This window comes from Ostrinia nubilalis, chromosome 20, assembly GCF_963855985.1.
Source record: "Ostrinia nubilalis chromosome 20, ilOstNubi1.1, whole genome shotgun sequence".
In the NCBI taxonomy this organism is placed as follows: domain Eukaryota; kingdom Metazoa; phylum Arthropoda; class Insecta; order Lepidoptera; family Crambidae; genus Ostrinia; species Ostrinia nubilalis.
Window position 1 is genome coordinate 5948419 of NC_087107.1, and position 22842 is coordinate 5971260.

General features: G+C 35.0%; 1 protein-coding gene across 6 annotated transcripts in view; it reads right to left on the reverse strand.

Moving 5' to 3' along the window:
• The window catches only part of LOC135081515 (microtubule-associated protein Jupiter), a 202967-nt gene that overhangs the window by 88426 nt on the left and 91699 nt on the right, over positions 1-22842 (reverse strand). For 2 of the 6 annotated variants that reach the window (XM_063976241.1, XM_063976239.1), the window contains exon 1: positions 7111-7298. The exons of the other annotated variants lie outside the window; for them this stretch is intronic. In XM_063976241.1, the coding sequence (XP_063832311.1) occupies positions 7111-7172 (62 nt within the window). In that variant the 5' untranslated portion in view covers positions 7173-7298. Of the gene's footprint in view, positions 1-7110; positions 7299-22842 lie in introns of those variants that run through there. 6 annotated transcript variants of the gene reach the window in all.

A 22842-nucleotide genomic window follows, 5' to 3' on the forward strand; every position in this document is an offset into this window, starting at 1 on the left:
TTAGAAGTGAATGTAAAAGTAAAAAAACGAGCGTGTCAGGTGATGAATTACAAAAAGAATAGAGAGGTAAGTTAATGCATCAAAGTAATTGATCAAATGCCCATCAAGCTTCGAGGCGTGTGAAAAAATGAAAGAGAAACTACCTACATTTTATAAATTCACTTTTTCGCTTAGTAATTTTGGTTTTTGAACCCGCTGATTATGTTACAACTGACCAATGGCTGACGTTTTCTTATATAAGATGAATGTCTTAATTTTATTTGCTTAAAATACAGTAAGTTGTAATTATTATTACCTAATTAATAAAGATACTCTAAGTATATCTCTATGTATCTAGTACTTATTCTTATCTAACTATTGACTGTTTTAAATAATACAAGAATAAACAGTTAATGATGATTAAATAGGATCTCAATATAGAAATAGGTGCTATCAATCACTTTTACATATTGACTACCAAATGACCACTAGAGTCTGATAACGGCATCGTAAACATCGATTTGGATTATTATTACAGTAGCAATAAATCGGTTTATGCAAATCGTTTTGCTGAATTTGCAACAAAAAAACTTCGATCATTCAAATATGCATGAGAATCATTGATATACTAATTCATTATAGAGATTCTTCTCAAAGTATATCAAGACAGATTAATCAATTAACGTTGTCTAAAAATATCATTCGCCGTCCTTTCTAGCCAAACATTATTTAACATTTGAAAAGCGTAGAAAATAATCTTGACGAAGCATCGTAAATTAAGTTAAGACATTCGTATTCCGTGTGCATTGACTCTCCGGTTAAATAAATAATTGATGTGTTGAAGAACGTTTATACCATTAGATGAGGTGCATCTAAATCCCTTATATGGCATTCGAAGGGTTAATAGAGGCTGTTGAAGAACGTCACAGGTTGGAAAGTTAAATCTTTATTAATAATAATAAAGTGACAAGTTATGAACATTATAATAAAAGGGGAAAACGTTATCAAATACGGTTATAAGAGATATGCACGTACGTGCATAATCATTAAAACACTGTTTAATGTAATGAAAAATAAAATTACGTAGTATTAATTAAACCGTAAGATATTACCTACTTCTGTTACGACGAATTATAAATGCAGTCAAAACTATAAAAAATATTTACAGAACTTATTCCTAATTTTAAAACGTCCAGTTTTAAATTAATAACAATTTATTGAAAAGCTTTAGAAACTCACGATTTCAGGATTACATAATAAACATATGTATTTTATCGAACCAACTGTAGCCATAGAAGTATTTATTGAATTACCCTTGAATATTAACACGTGAAAGGATAAATGTATCACCGTCATTCGTCTCTATCAATTTATTGTCATTGGTATTTACGTTTGCAATGTATAAATAGTTTTCCTCGATGGAATAAATAATTTTAATTAATGTGCAATCTATTACTGAAAAACAAATGAAATTTCATTTCATCTAACGTACAATTCGCTATTTAAGGTTTTATAAAGTTGATAAGTTAACTGAAAACCAAATGGTTTTAATTTCATTTTCTAATTACGATTTTCACATCCACTAATAATTCCTATTGTTCTCTTAGTATAAGACTTTATTGGTCTTTATGACAAGTCGCTTTGTGACACTTATCCCTGACTGCGTGATCGACTGTGTTAGAAAGTCTATCACTCCATCTACGGATATACTTTTTGTTCAGCGCTGATTTACAGCATTGGAAACATGATTGAAGTAATGCCACTGCGAGCATAAGAAAATTCCATAAATGGGTAGTATTTTTTCATGTGATTTTCTCCATATTGATTGAACGGTAAAGTATCGTAACGCGTTACATTAGTGTTTCAAATATTTTCACAGAATTATGTTAATTCAAACAACACACTTGTGAATATAATATAAAATAGTAGGTTCTCAAGATTGTAGACATTTTAATAGACTCCAAATAAAACCAATGGGATATTTTCAGTTTCAAACATTCGCAATTTTCGGAAAAAGATCGTATCGTTGCCAAGCCTATCTAATCCAATCTGAAGCTCGAAAATCATTACCATTCCGTTTCATGCAATATAGTTTCGGTTACAGCCGAATTTACTATCTGTTTTACGTCCCTGCAAATCGGAACGACGCCGTTTATCATATCGTGACACTTTTTACTGTCTCCACATCACGAATACTCCGGTACCATAATATTACAGCACTGAATACTGATTATACCTACCCTACGAATTTCGCGAGGTCACGCAAGGATCGACCTTGTTTTGTAAGCCACTTTTTTATTTGATGGGGGTGACTGCTTAGTTGGGTAGTCGACCCAGATTTCTGGGAAACATATGGATTTTGTGCGTATATTTTTCAGTGGTTAATGTCATAATGTTATTAATGATATGCCTCATTATTAAAGTAGAAGTTTACCCTATAAGTGAATAAGTTTGTCAGTAAAATAGTATTTCAGTCGTTACTGTTCGTCATGAAACATTATATGGGTAAGCAATCAGAACATGCATGGACAAAACGAAGCATATCAAAGAAGAACGGTCATCTGTGACCCAGGCCCGACAGAAACGAGACATATCTCAGTTTTTTTGTCATGTCTTAATTAGTTAAATTATATATTTTTTATATTCGAAATCTATGTATAACACCAAAATATTACCCTTTGTTTTTGTTCAGGCGTTATACAAAAACTAATACAAAATGCCTATTTATCACCAAAATTTGTAAATGTATGTACCTAAATGTCTATTATAGCTGCTATGGAATGTATCTAGGTGACCTGGAGATACAGCCGGATTATACAGGGTGGAAACGAGAAGTTACAATAAATCCAAAAATTAAATGTTACCAACTTCCATAATCTGTAACCTATTATTGGTACCAATTGAAAGAGCTCGTGAAGCACTTTCAGAATCAGTAACTAGTTTTTCGATATCTTGTATAGTTTAGAAATAATCGAGTGAGATCACTTATCGTTCCATATGTATAACCACCCTGTATAATCCGGCTGTATCTCCAGGTCACCTAGATACATTCCATAGCAGCTGTAATAGACATTTAGGTACATACATTTACCAATTTTGGTGATAAATAGGCATTTTGTATTAGTTTTTGTATAACGCCTGAACAAAAACAAAGGGTAATATTTTGGTGTTATACATAGATTTCGAATATAAAAAATATATAATTTAACTAATTAAGACATGACAAAAAAACTGAGGTATGTCTCGTTTCTGTCGGGTCTGGGTTTTTTTTGTATGGGGCGTGACCATTCTTCTTTAAAATCGTTTGCAAAGTTATGACATTCAGACGTTTTGCCACCGCCAAAGTTTTTGCATGTAAACTTAACCTGCTACCAGTATAATATGCATGTCATTTGGCTATTTCAATTTCGTTTGAACAGTTTTTGAAATCTAAAACTTTCAATGACACGAAAAAGAACATAATTTTATTAGTTTTGTGACCGAATTCGTTTTGTTGATGTTTTTTTTTGTTAAATAAATTTTAAATTAGCAATTTCAGATCAGACTTAAGGAATATGTACATTTACTCCATTGTGTAATATGTAAAACTTCCGAAAGGTTCTTCACCACTATCGAAACTTTTTGCTGCAACTAAAGTGGACATTACTACGCGCATGCCATTCGGGTGTTTCACCAGTGTTGTGCACTTTTTGCTCGATACCTCCAATGGCTGACATGGTACGGCACAGATTAGATAGCTTATCTAAACCAACAAAAAGGGAGAAACCCACAGCTATTTGTGGTCATTACAGGGCTTGATAGCGCATGAATCTAAACTATTTCGATACTGTTCTCTTATTTTGAAGAACGATGAAAAATATATAATCTCGTTCACTGTATCTAAATCAACGTTTAATAGCAAAAACTCAAAGACTTTAATAACAAATTCTTCACAGAACACGGTTATGAAAGTAAAATTAATACATCGACAGTGCTAACCCGCGTAGATGAGACCCAATTTCAGTTATAATTACCTTATTGCAAGAAACGTGCAACGGTCTCGAGCTGTGTCGCGGATACCGCGTCGCAAGTTTTTATCGACATAAAAATTATCGATGCTATGTGGATCGTGTCGCATTTCTAAGGGTCTGAAGTTCAAAGTAGAGCACATTTTTATAATAGCAACAATTATGTTTCATTACTATAAAAGTGAAAGATTAAAAGTAAATTCTACTCTAGGAAAACATGAAAATCGAGACATACGGATCTTAAAAGCAGCTCGTACTTGACGCGTTTTTTATATCAAACACCTCGATTGACATAAAAAAAGCATTTATCTGTGGCACGCGTGTCACTCGAGATTGACAAAGAAACAGGATTTTAAAATATCGGCCGAGAACCCAGCGGCGACAACATAATTTAATAAGACACAGGTATGTGCTCTAGCTACATCTACCGAGGTAATAGGAAGTAGAGATAGGTCAGTTCTGTTTACCTAACAGAACTGGTGTTATTACTGGCCATAAATAAAATATGCCTTTTCAAGGAACTCTAGCTGAACAATAAATTAGTATGTATTAACATTTGCTACTCACTGTCTTTACGTGAAAACTCAGATTTATGATAGACTTTTATGTATATTTGCGTCTGTACTTATGTCCACTTTTAGTTCAAAGACAGTGTTATAAAGATACAAAGCAATTTTAAGGGAGCATAAATAATTTGGTGCGTAACGAATACAAGTTTAAAGTGAAGTTTTAAGGCTGCTCTATGAATGAACTAGTTATTTTATAACTGCCTGAAACCATAACTTTTACTTTGTCCCGTATATGCTGTAATATATTTAATTACACTTCTTTTAACTCTTTCTTCTTAACTTCAAGACAATGGAGATCTGTTTGAAAAAAGGAGCTTACAAATGGGTCAATGAGATGGAAATTAGTTATTACAATAAAAACGTTCTACGGCCAACAAATAATTAATTGATTACCGTTGTTTCTATTAGTTTTACTGTTAGTTTAGTTAATTAACATTATCTTGTTTTAATAATTACTGCCAGAACAAACAAATCTTAATCACACTTTCTTGTGTAAATCAACGGGTTTGCAGCAATACCTACTCATAAGGAAACTCTTCTATCTTATGTATATTAAATATACTATCTTATGTATATTAAATATACTATCTTATGTATATTAAATATAACTGATCTGGAGAAAATAATAATTTACGAGTTATTAATGTAAGAAACGTTTCACTTGATTCATGAACACGAGTGAGATTTATTATTAACTCGAAAATAATAGACTTTAGAATATATTTCCTCATAATCATAAATATTTTATATTCATGACTTGCAAATCTGTGATATTTGATTGATCTGCAACTTTTACATTTGTGCAATTTTTCTTTACACATTTTTATAATTAAGACTGTGTCTATTTATCTGTTCTTGACATTTCCAATGTTAATTTAATTTATTTTCTTAACCAGTAATTTTAAGTCGCCCGACTCTACACTCAGTTTGTGTTACTTTGGGTTAATCTCAAAAACTACGAATTTTCATAAAGTTTTCACCAAAAGTCTGAGGGATTATTAAAATTTTAAGGGTATAAAAACAGGTTTCAAGAATCAGCTACTCTGAATTATTCCCTATATTTTGGAAATGTCTAGAAATTCCGATAGGGTGTCTCAAGGTCGGCCCTCGGACCCTACGCGTACAAATAGTTCTTGTAAGTCTAAGGGCGTCGGTGTCCGACCGTCTGTCCGTCAGACTAATCACACACTTCCTATGGATATGCTAATACTGAACCTTGGCACGCAAGTATTCGAGCCACTCCACGATTCGAAATGCCACACAATTTTACCGTGTTCGTTTTAATTTTAGCCGTAAACAGCTGATATATAGTTTCGCATGGGAACGGTTTGTTCAACTCAAAGAATTTTGGAATGTAACTTATTTGATTTGAGACTATGAACCTTACTATATTTTTAAAAAGACCTAAGTATGTAATGCTAATCGAATATAATTAAGCATTTCTACATACATTTAAATTTCAAAAATCTTAAGAATTACTCATACCAATTCAAATTCTATTTCTAACAATAGAAACATAAAGTCACCTCTAGACAAATATTTTATCTAAACAACCCTTAACCGTTAAAAAACCTGTTCACTCCCCAGACACAAATAAAACGAATACCACACAAAAAGCTCAGTCTAAAGCTCAGTCGTTTGCGTTGCGTGCTTTCGGCGCTTTTTATTATAGACTATTGCCATATCGCATGTTCGTTCTACACACATTTTTATAGGCGGTAACTATTCCTGATACGTTCGATCTAGCCTTTTTATGCCAAATATGTAATTGGCCAAGCCTGAACGTATGTATTTCCGTAAAGTTTATGCAATTGCATTTTTGCATAATATTTAGATTACAGCTAGAATGCATATTTTTAGAAGAGTTTGCGTTTGTTGAATTTAAACGTATAATACGCTAAATGGTATAAATATTACATATAGCTAGTAATTAAAATTAATTACTGTGCTCAGTTTATAGAGCCGCGCATTAAATGAATAATACATTTATTTTAGTTTTGATTCCACATTTATCTTTTACGGAAAAAACAGGAATTATAACTGTGAATGATATTATTTCAATAATTTTCCTCAATTAATGCAAGCGGCGCGTATTGTCATCAGCGATGATTTTTTCTCGAAATTTCTTTCAGCCGTGAAATGGTTAATGTGGTCCAAAGAGTCGCGTGACCTACGCATTATCGATGTAGAGTTCAACGGACTTCTTGAAAACTTATAAATTTCGGTGGCAAAATGATATAGGCGAACATTTTATGGGTTAATCGATAAAATATTTAAAATAACTGAGATTTTTTATAATTAAAGTGTAAATGTATTCAAGCTTTTAGCTTAATGTGTCAATTAAAAATCATAATCTTTATAGAGTATCGGACTGCAAAATCGCACTAATTTCAAAACGTCTCTATTATTTTAATTCACACCAATAATAAAATAAATTAAATTAATATACAAAACAAATGTTTATAGCCGAATAAAAAAAATCAAAAAACCGCAAACACATTTAACCCTTGACCTTTCCCAAACAAAGATCCCTACAGCATCCCTGGAGCACTCACCTGTTCTTTCCGTGGCCGATCTTGTAGAGCTCGACGTGCTTGAACTGGGCGTAGGTGGCCATTGTATTTGATTTTTTTGTTCTGAAACACGTAGAATTAACACTCGAGAGCGGTCACTGCGCGAACCCGGTCTGCGGAGGGTAAGGACGTGCGTTCTCAACGGCTGCCGTCAGCTGACTGAGCGCGCGCGAGCCGGTACCCTCGCTTAAGTCGATGCGCGCCACCCTCCCGCGCTGGGACACCGCTGCGCATGCGCGCCCGTTTCCATGTTTTTTTTTGTTTTTTCTTCTTCCTTTTCCCAAACACCTGGTGGCCAGTTCGCTCGTGACATATGCCGGGCGGATGACTGTGGCGACAGATGAGAACAGGTTAATAGGCATCGGTGATGGATGGGAACCGGTCGGGTGACGAAACTGGGCTACCGATACATTTGTAGAGAATTCGTATAACATCAAGTATATAATAATAATTGACAGGCACATTATATTAGATAATAATTATGCATTTTGTGCAGCGGTGTTTTATTATTATTTTAAACCCATTTGTCTCTATCTAGCAAATTAATTCAATCAATAAGTGTCAATAAAATCGGACATATTATGTTTTAATTTACATAATCCAGTAAATCAAGAAGCTCTACATTTTACGTTGAACTCTACAATATTTAAATACTTTATCGTAAGTATTAATTAGCTGTCAACGTTATCTACAAAACAACACTTATAGCTGTCAGATGTAATTTAGTGCTGCACTTAGATGTCACTTAAATTACATTCTCAAAACTAAAGTGAGAGACACATGTCATCTGATTACCATAAAATGCATATTTATTAGAATGAGCCATTTCTGTTGAAGTGCGAAGCTGATATTAATGTCATTAACAGCCAAAAATTTGCAAACTTTCTTAAGTTTAATATTTAAAATGAGTTTTTAAGTGTTGTTTTGCAACTAAAAAGTGTTGCTACCGACTGAAAATGAGTCTAATTTTTACTCATACTGTGATTCTGTTTTTTTTTTTCAGTGTAATACAAACACACTTAAATTATATTACATAACTAGCTTTCCGCCCGCGGCTTCGCCCGCGTGGAATTTTGTCTGTCACAGAAAAACTTTATCGCGCGCGTCCCTGTTTCAAAAACCGGGATAAAAACTATCCTATGTTCTTTCCCGGGACTCAAACTATCTCTATGCCAAATTTCATCAAAATCGGTTGCGAGGTTTAAGCGGGAAAGCGTAACAGACAGACAGACAGACAGAGTTACTTTCGCATTTATAATATTAGTTGGGATTACAATTAAATGGAATCATCTCTCCAGGTGAAGTTTGCTTCCACCTTCGGCCTGATCGTCATTTTCCATCAGGTGAGGTTTAAGATAAGAGCTTCCTAATTGTGAGTAAAAAAAACATTGACTTTCACTCAATTAACTTTATACTTCCTTAATGTAAAGTTCTTTTTGATCTAATTATATTTTAATCAACCTGTCCGAACAAAATAATAACAAGAAACAAAAGCAGGAAACCAAAATGACCCTTATTAGTGTGAATACTTAACAGGTTCGTGAAAAGCTCCGGCGAAACTAACAATTACTCTGACGTCACTGCTAAGAATGTGACGTCAATGACGCGAAAACAAGGGAACTTGAAATCAGAGATCTAAATGTTATAACAAAGTTAGTAAAGAGCCTTTTAAGAAATGGCCATGCAAGTGACATGTAATTTAAGTACCTACCTACTATTGTTTTAGACTTCAGAATAATAATTTTAATAGTGGTATAACAGGCAAAGATTACTCTTCTTTTTGAACAGAAATTGACGGTCATCTGGCTTAGTGCTTTGCTTACTTATAATCCAAATTGCGGTTTTGGATTCGAATTCCGTAGTGCACAAAATTAGCTTAGAGCTTTAGGATTTTTCATATCTGAGATTATTTCTTAAAGTTATATTATTTACGTACATAAATGTAAAATATTTAAGTATGTTTATGTATTATCTAGGAGTAGGTACGTATAACTTTGCAATTTGGGTTGTTCTCACTTGGTTGAAACAATTTAATTATAACTCCATCTAACTCATACATTGGCAATATTAAGTACACTTACCGGGAATCACTAGAATGTATAGTATAACTTTAATACTTTGTAAGCTCCTGGAAATCGAACTCCAGACCCCCGGTGGAGAGATCAACTTATCGTAAAGTAGCTTAAGAGTACGTTAACATATTAAAGCATGTAATAAACACATCCGTAAATACATAAAGTCCACTCTCCCTTGCAGTAATAATAAAACGTATTTTATCATATAACATAAAATATAACAGATAAAAACGGTGTACAACAGCATGAATATTGTAATAATGTTACATTAAAGGACCATTACATGCAAGTATCGATTTAGAATTTAATTTATGGAAAGTGATCGAGATAATCGAAGTCTCTCAATCGCGATTATTGCTGAATCGAATGAACTATGGTAATGACGTTTAAATCGGAGATTAATTCATTAAATGGAAAACAAGGTTAACATTTGCATCGGCGGCATTATCCTATTATAAATTTGTTATGGGAAGATGGTTTAGTTTTTTAATATGTAATAGTATATTGAGTCTAAATCACATACCTGTTCTGAGACGACGCTCACGTAAGAAAAATCTTGAAAACCCAAAAGAAAAGGCACTTTGCCCGTAATTCCTCCTATTTTGTTCTACCTTTCTGCTCTTTCCCGATTAACTTCTTAGTAAAATTAAGTCTTCTTAATTTTTAATCAAATAATCTAACTGTTTAACGAGTCTCCCTACATTAATCAACGTATGTGTGTGAGCATAACGTTTACGCGTTCACGTTAACGTTACATGTCCACTTAGTCAGGGAACCGTAAACATCGGCGATCGCTGCACGTATGGTGTCCAAAAGTTTCAGATTTATAAATTACACATATCATAAAATCAAATCAAAATAAAAAAAAATTAAATTTAAACCACAACTAGAACAATTTTTTTTCCACAACATCATAAGCACATAATTCCAGAACTTAGTTCATAATCATTTTTTCCGCTATTAATTATTACCTAAATGTAATTCCAATGATTACTGATAATATAATTAGTATAATTGACTATTAACTTCGGTAAAAGCAATTAAAATCACGTTTCCTGTAACATTTTTGATAAGTTAATGACAAAAATAAATGTTACTCTGAAATTAATGATTTTTCACGGGCCTTTTGGTACTAGAAGAGAAATATAGGGGTGGTCCTAATCTACTAATCCCTTACGGAAAAGTAAAGCGAACATCATGCCTTCGCAACCCACTTCCGTCATTTTAGAGTCGAGACTCTTTGGGAGTTAGGCGAAATCCTATATAAAGAGTCGTATTTCTAAACACTGTTTTGTAATGAGACCAATATTTTACGCGGCTTGTGTCCTTTTATTCGACTACGTAGGACATTACTACAACGACGACTTACTCGATATTTGCATGTCGCGTCTCGTTACTGCGTTGTCGTTCACTTAGGACAACAGGTTAATGACCTGTTAAATAGGGTTAAAAATCATGGTCACCCTACACGGGGCGAGAGGGCCATCCGTCTGCGACACGGCACATCAACGATCGACCGATTGCCCGTTTTAACGCCGCCCATTATCGACATGTTTGGGCAGAGTTATTTCCGATTTGGGGATTCGATCTGGGGAAACGTTTTGTTTAAACCTTACTAAACCAATGTTACGTTGTACAAACAGATTTAAGTACAATTTATTGCTCTTAACAAGTCAACAAGGTAGGTATACTTAAGAGTTATAGCACCACTTTGAATTTATAGTTTCAGCAGGATACTTTACGATGCTTCAGCGGGCGTTCACCACCATTCAAATGCTTTTTCAACCTTTATTATTTTACAATCTTATGCACGTCTGCTTATATTTTATTCATTTTCTCAAGACTGAAAAGCTTACCTGCACCTAATAAATTGTGGAATAAGTGTCGTGTTTTATGGTCACCCACACGAAACGTGCCTGTACGTTAGATGGCATTTATTTTGTCTTAGATTATATAAATTTTTCTTTTGTTTTTCAAGTCATACAAGCTTTTACAGGAACAAATAAAATTGTTTTTACAGATCGTACGTACTATACGAGTACTTACGAGCAAAAGTATGGAATCACCATCTTGTGTTTTCAACCGACTTCAAAAAAAAGGAGGAGGTTCTCAATTCGACCCGTATGTTTTTTTTTTTTTCTATGTTTGTTACGCGATAACTCCGCCAATTATGAACCGATTTGAACAAATCTTTTTTCGGCGTATAGGTAATACCTCAAGGGTGGTCCCATTTAAATTTAATAATAGAAAAAACAACCCCCAAGGGTGGAAAATTGGGGATGAACTTTTTTATACGCAATATCTCCGCCGATTATAAGTCAATTTGAACGATTATTTTTTTGTTGAATAGGTATTATCAAAAGGGTGGTTTCATGCGAATTTGAAGAAAATATTTCACCCCCAAGGGTGGAAAATTGGGGATGAACTTTTTTATACGCAATATTTTTAATTTTTAGTTTTTTTTTGTGTTCACGCATTTGAAGTCGGTTTTATTTTTTTTAAAAGTTATCTTATGTTCCCAACGATCTGAAGAACTCAATGACTATTTATGCATCTATGGTATCAAGTTAAAGTTTGTAATGTAACCTTTAAACTGGTACCATTTTTAATTTAACCTTCATAGTCGTTCAGCTACAAAGATTACTCAAAACGAATGGGGTGATTCCATACTTTTGCTCGCGAGTGTAGATGGCATGTGTTTTTTTTTTGTCTAAGATTATTATCATTTCTCTTTTGTTTTTCCAGTAATAACATATCCTAAACCCGCCGAAGAAAAGCTTTCACAGGAACTGTTGTTTACACGTCGCTTCCTGCGGTGGCGCAGTTATCTGCGCGCGCGCCGATCCGCGTTCTATAATTAGAAAACGCTCGCTTCCTTTATACTGCGCTCGCTAATAGCAGTGACGCTTGCGCAACTGCAGGCAATACAAACATCTGGGCTATTAGCCAGGTTAGTGAGGATCCTGCAAGCTGACCGCGGGGCAGACAACAACAGAGGTTTTTTTGCGGATATGGGCAGATTCGAATTAAACGCATCCTGCACACTGATTTTGCATCATAGGAATTTAAAAGGGATTGTTGTAAGATAAAGAAAGCTCGACTGCGTTTTTAAGGGTTTTATTCTGGACTACATTTCTGAGGGTTTTATTCCATGCAAACCACGTAAGTTAAGCAGCATTTTCATAAATGTGTCGCTGTCTTGCAATTTTCGTGTAATTTCAGCATGTGTTTTCAGTTTCAGAAGAATGTGTCTATCTATAAATCTTCAATATGTAAATAAGGCCCAGTATCATTTTATAACACTACATTAGCGGCGCCACATCAAATGTCTTCGAAAAGATAAATCAATTTCTTTTTTTTTCATCAACCTTTGAAATCAACGCTGTGGTATCGCCATCATCTCCTCTCACATTGTAAGATAAATGACTATAGACTTCTGCCTATTGAGAACAATGGGTCATTATTAATCTCCCGGTAAATAGAGCTGTGACATGGACAAGTCAACTGTCAAAATGCGCGCCGGTTGCTGTCAACCTGACAGTTGGACGTTCCATTTTTGTGGCCAGTGTTTCTCAACAACTTTCAGGCGGACTTTAAAAAATCTATGTTGACCGGAATACAAATACCAACTTTTTATGAACTAAAATACGAATAAATATGGATTTACGGAGAGGAAAATTTCATTTGCATCAAATGCCGTTTGAAATTAGCAAAACCCAGAGGGAAAAAATGTAACAGGCGAAACATAATGTGGCGCCATAAATTCTTTAGATAAGATTAATTTAGCTACTGCAATTTATATGGGAAAGAGATTTTAATCATTTAACTTAAGATGTAAATCTCATTTATATTTATGTTTCAAAAGTTATCTGTGCAAAATCGATTTAGAAGCCGGTTCTGAGCCAACAATTTCAGGATCTGACAATATTAAAAATATAACTTTAGTTAATTAATACAAGAAAGGCAAGTAACTGGTGTGTGGACCCGCGGAAACCCTACTATAACGACAGCAGTCGATGTAAGGTATTAGATTACATGCGATTACACAAAAAAACGAATTGAACAACTGATGGGAATGGCTTAGTTTCGTTTATATTGATTCACCGATGGTGTCAATTTACTAATGATAGTATTTTATATATTTTTTGCCGCCCGGAAGACTCATTCCTTATGTTTTGAAAGCCTTATTATGAAAGATTATTTCTTGTGGGTGGGTGGAAAAGTAACAAATAGTCTTGTCTCCTTATCAGTTCATACTTAAAGCACTCTTTTTTTAGTGGTCTCCAGACATCAAAAGCACAAGACCTTAATCAGACTTTCAGACTAAAAAGCTCTTTAAAACGTTTTGAGCCGTACCTAATCATTCGTTTGCAGGACCGTACACGGAAAATTGTATGACAGCTGCGGACGAATTGTATGACAGATTGACGTCCGGGAGCTTTAAGCTGATATTTTAACTAACTACTTACATTTTAACTATTTACATGTGAACAACAAAGTTTGAGAAACCGCTTTGCACATACGTAACAGAAGTGTCAAAAGAAGCCTCATCTTAAACACACAGCGAAACAATAGCTACGTTTGAATAGGGCTCTCACTTGGATTTAATCAACAATGCCTTACGCTGCTTTGTAGTAAAAGTAGTCCGAGGGACCGAGTCCTTAAATGATTTAGTAAGTTGGAGAGTTTGGAGTCAATTATTTGGGTCATAAGATAGTTACTGGTTGTTACGATCAAAGTAGTATTATGAAACCTTGAATCATTAATAAGAGGATGCAAAGAAGCCCTACCAAACAATTTCATCGAATGTAAATCCGGAAGTAATAACGTATAAACCGGCTTTAATCTAAAAAACAGTCAATGTACGGATGACAGCACATCAGACTAAATTTTTGTTGCTAAGGGCTGATTTTACCATCGTCGGATAACTTTAACCGAAGAATAAACTTGTCATTTTGATATTTCCCATACTGAAACTGTCAATATGCCAAACGTATTCATCAGTTAAAAGTTATCCGACTATGGTAAAATCAGCCCTAAATCGCCCGTATTAAAAACTACATACCTAAAGATGCTACAGTGTTTATCTTGATGCGCTGTAGATCGTATTAAAAATTTAGACTACGTCTAGTACTGACGTTAGGAGTACTTATAGTGAATGTAAAATATATCCCCTGGACTACGATTGTACTAATAAAATAAAAGCATTACACCACGGTGAGAACTGTCACTGGATTTTGGGAGTTTATTATTCCGAAGGCACCATAATGGAGTAGGCTATTGAGTAGAGCCTCTTTCATTTCCATTCAAACATACCGACTTCTTAACGATAGTTCGACACAACAAAGTAAACATCTTATGCAGTTGATATTTAGGTCTTATTTTGATGAAAATGTAGAGTCAAATATGCTGTCGACTGTACTACCAATTTCGTTTCGGGGAGACCGAGGTAGGTTGTAGCAGAGGAAGAGTTGTGACATTGTACATTTTTGGAAACTTATTAACTATCAGCGAGCTCGCAACAGCGCGCATTTGTTAGCTCGAGACTTGATCTAAAATACGCGCATTGTTACGAGCTCGCTAGTAGTTAAAAGTACCAAAAATTCGACAATGTCACAACGAGGTTTATAACTCACCTCGGTCACCATAAAGTGCAAGTCGTTGCTTCCTCACTCCTAGACAAGACCTCAGTGATCTCTGCATAAATAAAGAGTGCACTTCATTTATACGTATTATGTACCTCCGTAGTCGCGGTAACCTCACCGCCTCAGGGACATTATTTAAATCAGTTGTCGCTTTAAACTAAATTGACTATCTTAGTATGATTCGACCATAGTGTGAGTACATAAATTTACAGATCATAATTCTAGTTGTGACAAGCACACCTATCTTTCTTTTCAGTTTCAGTTTCAGGTAGGTAAGTATTTATAGAAACTACGTATAAAAGGTTAGAGAGACTAGTTATATTCTGAAGTTTTCGGAAAACGAGAACCTTTGCCACTTTCTCTGGTTTACATAAAACTTTTATAAATACCTGCAAATAATCTGAAATGTTTCGGATGAGTTATTTTACGAGAAAGGGAAGCAAATAAAGATCGAACTAATCAATTAAAAGTAATTATAAAGTACATTAAAATTCGGAGTAAATGGCTGAAATAAAGGAGATTGATTTTGAATGGAAGTGAAAGGTACCTCAGTTTTGCAAGTTTACTTCGGTTTACAGTAAAATTATATTGTATTGAATGGCAAGGAGCTATTAATATATTTAGTACCTCAAGATAATGTTCAAGTAGATTAGTCTCAAACAGCAATTTTTAGTATGCTTGTCTGTCGTTCTATTTGTCTCAGCAAAGCTCTGTGTGCCTACCATGACTTTACGTTAGATAATATGCTCGATAGCGAGTACGTCAAAAAAATCTATGAAGATTTTAGTTAAAAGTAGCCGCTAGAGGCGCTGAATAATCTGTCATACATTTAACGACATTTTTGTAAAAAATACGAGTACGTAGGTACTCTCTAAGCGAGGACACCTAATGAAAACTCATGGTAAGCACACTGGCTAATTTTAACGATACACAAGTAATTTAGGTACATGATGTATAATTCTGAGCTAGTTTATTTACATATTCACATTTGAATTAACAGATTATCAAGATTACGTACGGTTTTTACGCTAACCCAAATTATAACCCAAATCTTATCTAGTACTCGTTATCTTAAGAAAAATTAACATCATCTATCTATATAAATAAAAATGAATTGATATTTGTTAGTCTGATTATAACTCGAGAACGGCTGGACCGATGGAGCTGATTTTGGTTTTAAAATGTTTGTCGTAGTCCAGGATAGGTCTAAACGGTGAGTAAATACGCGCGCGATATTGTTTTTCTGTGACAGACAAAATTCCACGCGGGCGAAGCCGCGGGCGGAAAGCTAGTTTAAAATAAAATTTAAATAAAAGCTACCAACCGGGTAACATGGAAAACATTGGGGGAGGCCTATGTTCAGCAGTGGACGTCCTATGGCTGAGATAATGATGAAAATATTATTTATTTATTATATTTATTTTAGACTAGCTTTCCGCCCGCGGCTTCGCCCGCGTGGAATTTTGTCTGTCACAGAAAAACTTTATCGCGCGCGTCCCTGTTTCAAAAACCGGGATAAAAACTATCCTATGTTCTTTCCCGGGACTCAAACTATCTCTATGCCAAATTTCATCAAAATCGGTTGCGAGGTTTAAGCGGGAAAGCGTAACAGACAGACAGACAGACAGACAGACAGACAGAGTTACTTTCGCATTTATAATATTAGTTGGGATTATGAAGCTCAAATTACTTAAAACTTGAACCGAACCTGTTGAATTCCATTACATTGAAAGCTCTCAATTTATTGTTTGATGTTTGAAATACCTAAAGAGAAAAAAATGAAAAAAATCAAAGGTCAACTTACAAGTGGCTGTATAGAGTCTAGAACGTGTCTGTTTAATTATTTCAAAACTCACGAAGTCAAAAACTACACGCCATTAATAAGGTAGAGCTTATTTTTGAAAATGTCAAGTCAAAAGTTCGTGAGATAGTCTAGACTTTCTCCGTAATCCTACGGTTTACGTAATGTTAGTTGAAAATACTAAATTAACTTAGAATGGCTGTTTAATTACTTTCTAAATAACAATAATGTAATAGTCTATGGGTTGATTATTGGGAAATAAGATCTTGTAAACTAAAAAAGCAAGTATCTTGTAAAAGTGTACTAATAACGTGGAATTGAGTCAAAAATGAGTATGTCACATAAACACTTATGAGCAAGTGTTTCTAGAATCATAGACACAAACAAATAACACTTTATTAAAAAAATGTCTTACACCTACGTTAAGAAAAGATACTTATAGTTTTCCAAGACTGAACCGTCCCAAGAGATTGACTGGAGGGCGCTACTGTCAATACTGGGTTAAAATAGGGTTATAGTTCAGATTTTCACCACTTGACGTTTCAAAATCGCTTGACTATACTAAGAATTAGTGAACGCCTCTGTAAAAGGGCTAGCAATGCTGCTGTCAAATCGTTTAAACACATCGCAAAGCTCTTAAACTGCTCTTAAGCTTTAGGTAGCATATTATAAACAGTTTAATGAATGTTAATCAAACCATTATAATCCTTAATACTTGTTTCCCAAGTGACAGTTTAGAGCAGTCCATTGTGCCATTGATGGACTGTACATGTACATCAAGTACCGTTGGGATTCACTTAAATGCTTTTATTGTACGACATAATTCGGTCAAACGCAAACCACACAGTCAATTATTACACCGGTAAAGGTTTTATTGTGATTTAAGAGGCTTAATGCGTTTAAAACGTACTGGTTACATCCAAGTGGTAATTAATTTTAATTTATTTGGCATATCAAAGAAAGTATGACCGCAGGGGGAAATAACCAAATATGAGAGCTCAGATCGTTCATATTTTTATCAGATATTCGTACCTGGTAAATCTTTAGCTTGAATTAAGATTATATGTAAATTCGTTAATATAGATATCAAAGAAGCTAAAACATTATTATTATTTAACAAGTTGAAAGAATAATATATTAGCAGACTGCGATATAATAAACAGTTTTTGAACTCTACTAGTTAAAAAACTCACATAGCAAATGAAGCTAACTCAAATACAATATACGATAGCTATGAACAGCTTAACTTTAGCAACTATTAACGTGTACATTTTTGGCGTACCTATCATATAAGTACGTGCTGCCAAACTACCTTCTCCCATAGTTCACCTAGGGTAAATTTCCATTACCATCATAAATTACCTAATCAAATTATCGCATTAAACTCCAATTGCTCTTTCAAATACTGAACTTTAGCATCGTATAAATCTGCAAGCCAGCTCGTTATGGACGCTCGCGAGTGACACGCGATTAGACACGGCCGGGGACGCGCGTGAGAGTGATACGCTTCTAACTATAATGTATGGGAAGCCGGCGTCGAACCTGACATCGGTATGTAACCCGCAGTGAATGGAGAACGCTAGGATTGTGTCTGTCTGACCCACTTGGATGTTGGTCAGATTGGTTAAGGTCTGGTCATTGCGACCCCAACAATACGCGACCTGAAAGGCTTGGCAGTTTTCAATGACCAGCCCCATCCTCTAGGTCGGAAGAATCCTACATTACATTTATTTAAGGCGCTATGGTTAAACTGCTCTAGTCATGGTTAATTCCAAGTTTATGCTTGACCTAAGTTTAAACACTATCGGATGTACTTATCTTTTTTAACCTAAACACTTAATTTACGAACGCTTAAGGCTTGGTATTTCTGCTAAAGTAGGTATTTCGCGCTGTCAAAATCTGCGCGCGCAATACTTCGCCGAAGACAGCGCGCCAAACAGCTCTCGCGGCTACACAGTATAGAAATACGCAGTTTAGAAATACGCAGTTGGTTAGGTTAGGTTGACTTCCTTCCGTTCAAGCGTCACACTCACAGCACTTTCTAATACAAATCATATCCAAGTGATACAAATTAAAACAACTTTCAAAATTTTTGGGAATATATTTTAGAATCGAATAAATATAGAATATAACTGCCAAAGTAAACACGGTTCAAAGAGGCGTGGCGTCACCCGACCTTCCGGAAGTTCCGCGCCGGCTAAAAGAATTTCAAGATTACGTCACCCGACCTATCGGTAGATCCTCGGAAGCTTGAGCGATTGGAAAAACGTTTTATGATCAGTTACTCGTAGTAGCGATTATTTAGAGCTTGGATAATAAATTATAGTTGTTGCAATTCACGAAACTTTGCGAGATGGTTAATTACATTAATCAGTACACGCATCAATTTTGTTCAGTCTTTTTGTTTATTAAATAAAAATATCATACTAAAATTGCATACATATTTGTTTGTATTGGTCTGGGTGTTTTCTTTCCATAATTTATGTATAACGTATGTACGGGGCTCTGTATCGAAAATCACTATGAGCAATGAGCATCACACACGGTTTTTAAATGTTGCAAATTTTTTATAAATGTTGTGCTTTAGAGAGTCGAGAGTATAGCAGATAATTAGTCCATCGTGAGCATAAATTTGTCCACTAATAGCAAAATTCGTTCAAATTATAGTTTTAAAGTTATTAGGAAAAAACATATTTTGCTGGGGTAACGTTTCAAACATTACCCTGGCAATTTTTTTTTTGAAAGTCGTTCTATCCCGGAACCAAATACATGGATAGATAGCTCTTGTTGCGTAGTAATTTGTCCACGAATAGCAAAATTTGTTCGTGTTCCGGTTCTCAAGTTATTTAGAAATTTGCTGGGGTAATGTTTTGTGATGTCCCAGATCTCGTAAATGGCTCAACGCAGAAGTTTGAAAAAAATACCAATGATAGACCTTGATATGTCCAAATTAGTTCAAACATTAGTCATTGATTTGAATGATAAACACCAGTGTAATTAAAAGATTTCGAAAATCAGATAAAACGGATTTGTGAGTAAACCAGTACTCTTACAATTGAATAAAAAGGTAAAAGGTGTAGCATGTACCCCTGGTACACCTTTATAACCACAGTAAATATAAATGATGTGGCTTTGCGCAAAAGAGAGATTTCAAGAAATCTAATTTATTTTAACAGTCTTACTTTCGTGGCCGAATACGCGATCCCCTTATAACAAGGGAACATGGCATACAATGGACAAATTAAAATGTTCCTTAAATAAGCTATCCTGTTAATTTCAGCTATATATTACGACTTATAAGAAAGTTATCGAACTGCAAAAAAATATTAGGAATTCTTCTATAAGCCGACCAAATTAAAATGGTTACAAAAAAGCGACCGTTCCATAAATAAGGCTTGCCATCTTAAATGAACGGTATAATATCGAGGTTTCGTCAGTACAGTTGCGAACAAAGGTGTTTGTGTAGTGTAGTTGAGTTGAGAGGTCAGATTTTTGAAATAATAAAACGAACATTTTATTTTTTAAATACATTTTAAAAATAATTTACATTACAGATAATGAGAGGATGACATTGCAAGGTGGTGCCAGTCCAGTCTTAAATCCGTTGAATGCTGCATCTGCCATGTTTTCGGCTAGCTTAGACTTTTATTACAGACCTTAGACAGTATTTTTGGAAAACTTTTACGCATGGTGGAGGAAGGGACGCTCTAGAGACTCTAGTCTAGAAGGAGTCACATGAACTCCAAGTTTTAAATCCGTTGACATCTGCTGCATCTGCCATCTTTTTGGCTAGAAGATTCTTCTATCTTGCAGCTTAGACCTTTAGCTACAGACTTTAGACAGTATTTTTGTGAAAATTCTTACGCATGGTGGAGGAAGGGACGCTCTAGACACTCAAGTCTACAAGGAGTCACATGAACTCCAGTTTTAAATCCGTTGACATCTGCTGCATCTGCCATCTTTTTGGCTAGAAGATTCTTCTATCTTGCAGCTTAGACCTTTAGCTACAGACCTTAGACAGTATTTTTTATTATTTATTTGTGTCAGTGTACTCTTCTAAAGAGTGTAAGACGATTGTATGTAGCGTAGTGGCACCAATGATCGACACTTTAAGGAGATATTGGGCTTCTTATTAAGATTAAAGGTCATTTAGTCATCTTTAAACCAAAAGTAACGATTGAGCATGATAAGGTATATTCTTGAGATAAGAATAGGATGTATTATTTTTATTAACTATAAACGGACTAGAAAAAAATCCCAAAAAATGAAAAAGCATATAAATCTCCAATCATCGACACCGAATCTCCAGTAGTCAACACCCAGTCATCGACAGCTGCCACTTACCGACACCCAGTTATCGACGATCTCCTTTTTTGGCAAGTACTGGACCAGGTTTAGGACGGAAGCTCTGCCAGTCCTGGCTGGTGTACTGCCGGTCGACTTAGAGGTACAGAAGCGTGCGGCTATGTACTTCGCATCAAGGGAAAATATACCTAACCTCCGATTTCTTAAATAGCCGCGATCGTTCTAAAATAAGCCGATTATTTGATTCCCGAGAAGTCGTTGAAGAGGAATTACTTAATGAATGGCAAAAAAGATGGAATACGTCAGTCAAAGGGCGTCACTTATATAATTTCTTCCCGAATGTACGCGAACGTCTAACTAGGCGATGGTTAGAAATCGACCATTGCTCGTCGCAGTTCCTCACGTTATTAAACATAAACTTCACTAATTCAAACTAGTTCCGTCTCCTTTTTGCGAGTGTTCCACTAATGATGTCAGTCATGAGCAGTCTGCCCATCATATTATCTTGTGGGAGTGTGATCTTTGGAAACATGAACGTAATTTAATGATTAATTCAATACAACATACCTACATCTGTTTCCGCAATTTATTACACCGATCTTGTCGCGACAAGGAAAAATTTCCGTGCTTATAAGCGATTTTGTGAAAAATATTATTGGCAGGTAGTTGCTAATTGCTCATAAGATAAGCCCCCTTAATTGATATTTATTGTCCGTGGTGTCATCCGCTTTGCAATGGAGGGAAGTCGAACCTTAATTTCGAACTCCTCCTATGTTCTTCTGAATAATTTCGTTGCGGGTCCAATGACAGTTTAACTTTCCCCCGGGACAAACTTGACCTTCATTGGTTGGGTTTTTGTGGCGGTCAAGCCATAGATCCTGGCTACACAGGAGTTGCAGTGGTGGGAACGAGAGGTGGGAATAGTCCCGATTTTAGTTAAAACTGTGCTCGGCCCCATTATACAGGGTGGAAACGAAAAGTGATCTCACTCGATTATTTCTAAACTATCTATACAAGATATCGAAAAACTGGTTATTGATCCTGAAAGTGCTTCACGAGCTCTTTCAAACGGTAAAATAGGTTACAGAATTAACTGGATCTATCCGAAAATTCAATGTTGAAAACATACTAAACGCTGCTTCATACTAAATGTATGCAAGCCACACAATATTAGAACTGTTAATTTTTTTTTATTCTTTAATAAACACTTAAATTGAACTCCAAATTGCATTCTTATTTAGAAAACATTGGTTTTAGGCTTTACTTACTATAATATTATCAAGACATGAGTACCATGACTGTGGCAGTACTAAATGTATGGAAGCTGGTAACATTGAATTTTCGGATAGATCAAGTTTATTTTGTAACCTATTATTGGTACCGTTGGATAGAGCTCGTGAAGCAATTTCAGGATCAGTAACCAGTTTTTGGATATCTTGAATAGTTTTTAATATTATGTGGTTTTACTAAATGTATGGAAGCCGGAAACATTGAATTTTCGGATAGATCCAGTTTATTTGGTAACCTATTATTGGTACCGTTGGATAGAGCTCGTAAAGCACTTTCAGGATCAGTAATCATTTTTTGGATATCTTGTATAGTTAAGAAATAATGGAGTGAGATCACTTATCGTTTCCACCCAGTATACTTAATATAGTGTAACCCATTGTTGTTTTTCCCGAAATTTTATCATGGAGCGTAATCCTACCTAGGTACTCCGAAACGTTTAGCAGCATCTGCAATCTTTTCGCAATTTTAACAGCTTCTACAGCTTTTTCCAACTGCTCGGGAGAATAATTTTTTCTCGAACCAATCATCGACATATATTATTCCCCAATAATCGACACTTGTCGATTACTGGTAGCTCGACTATGAATAGTTTACTTCA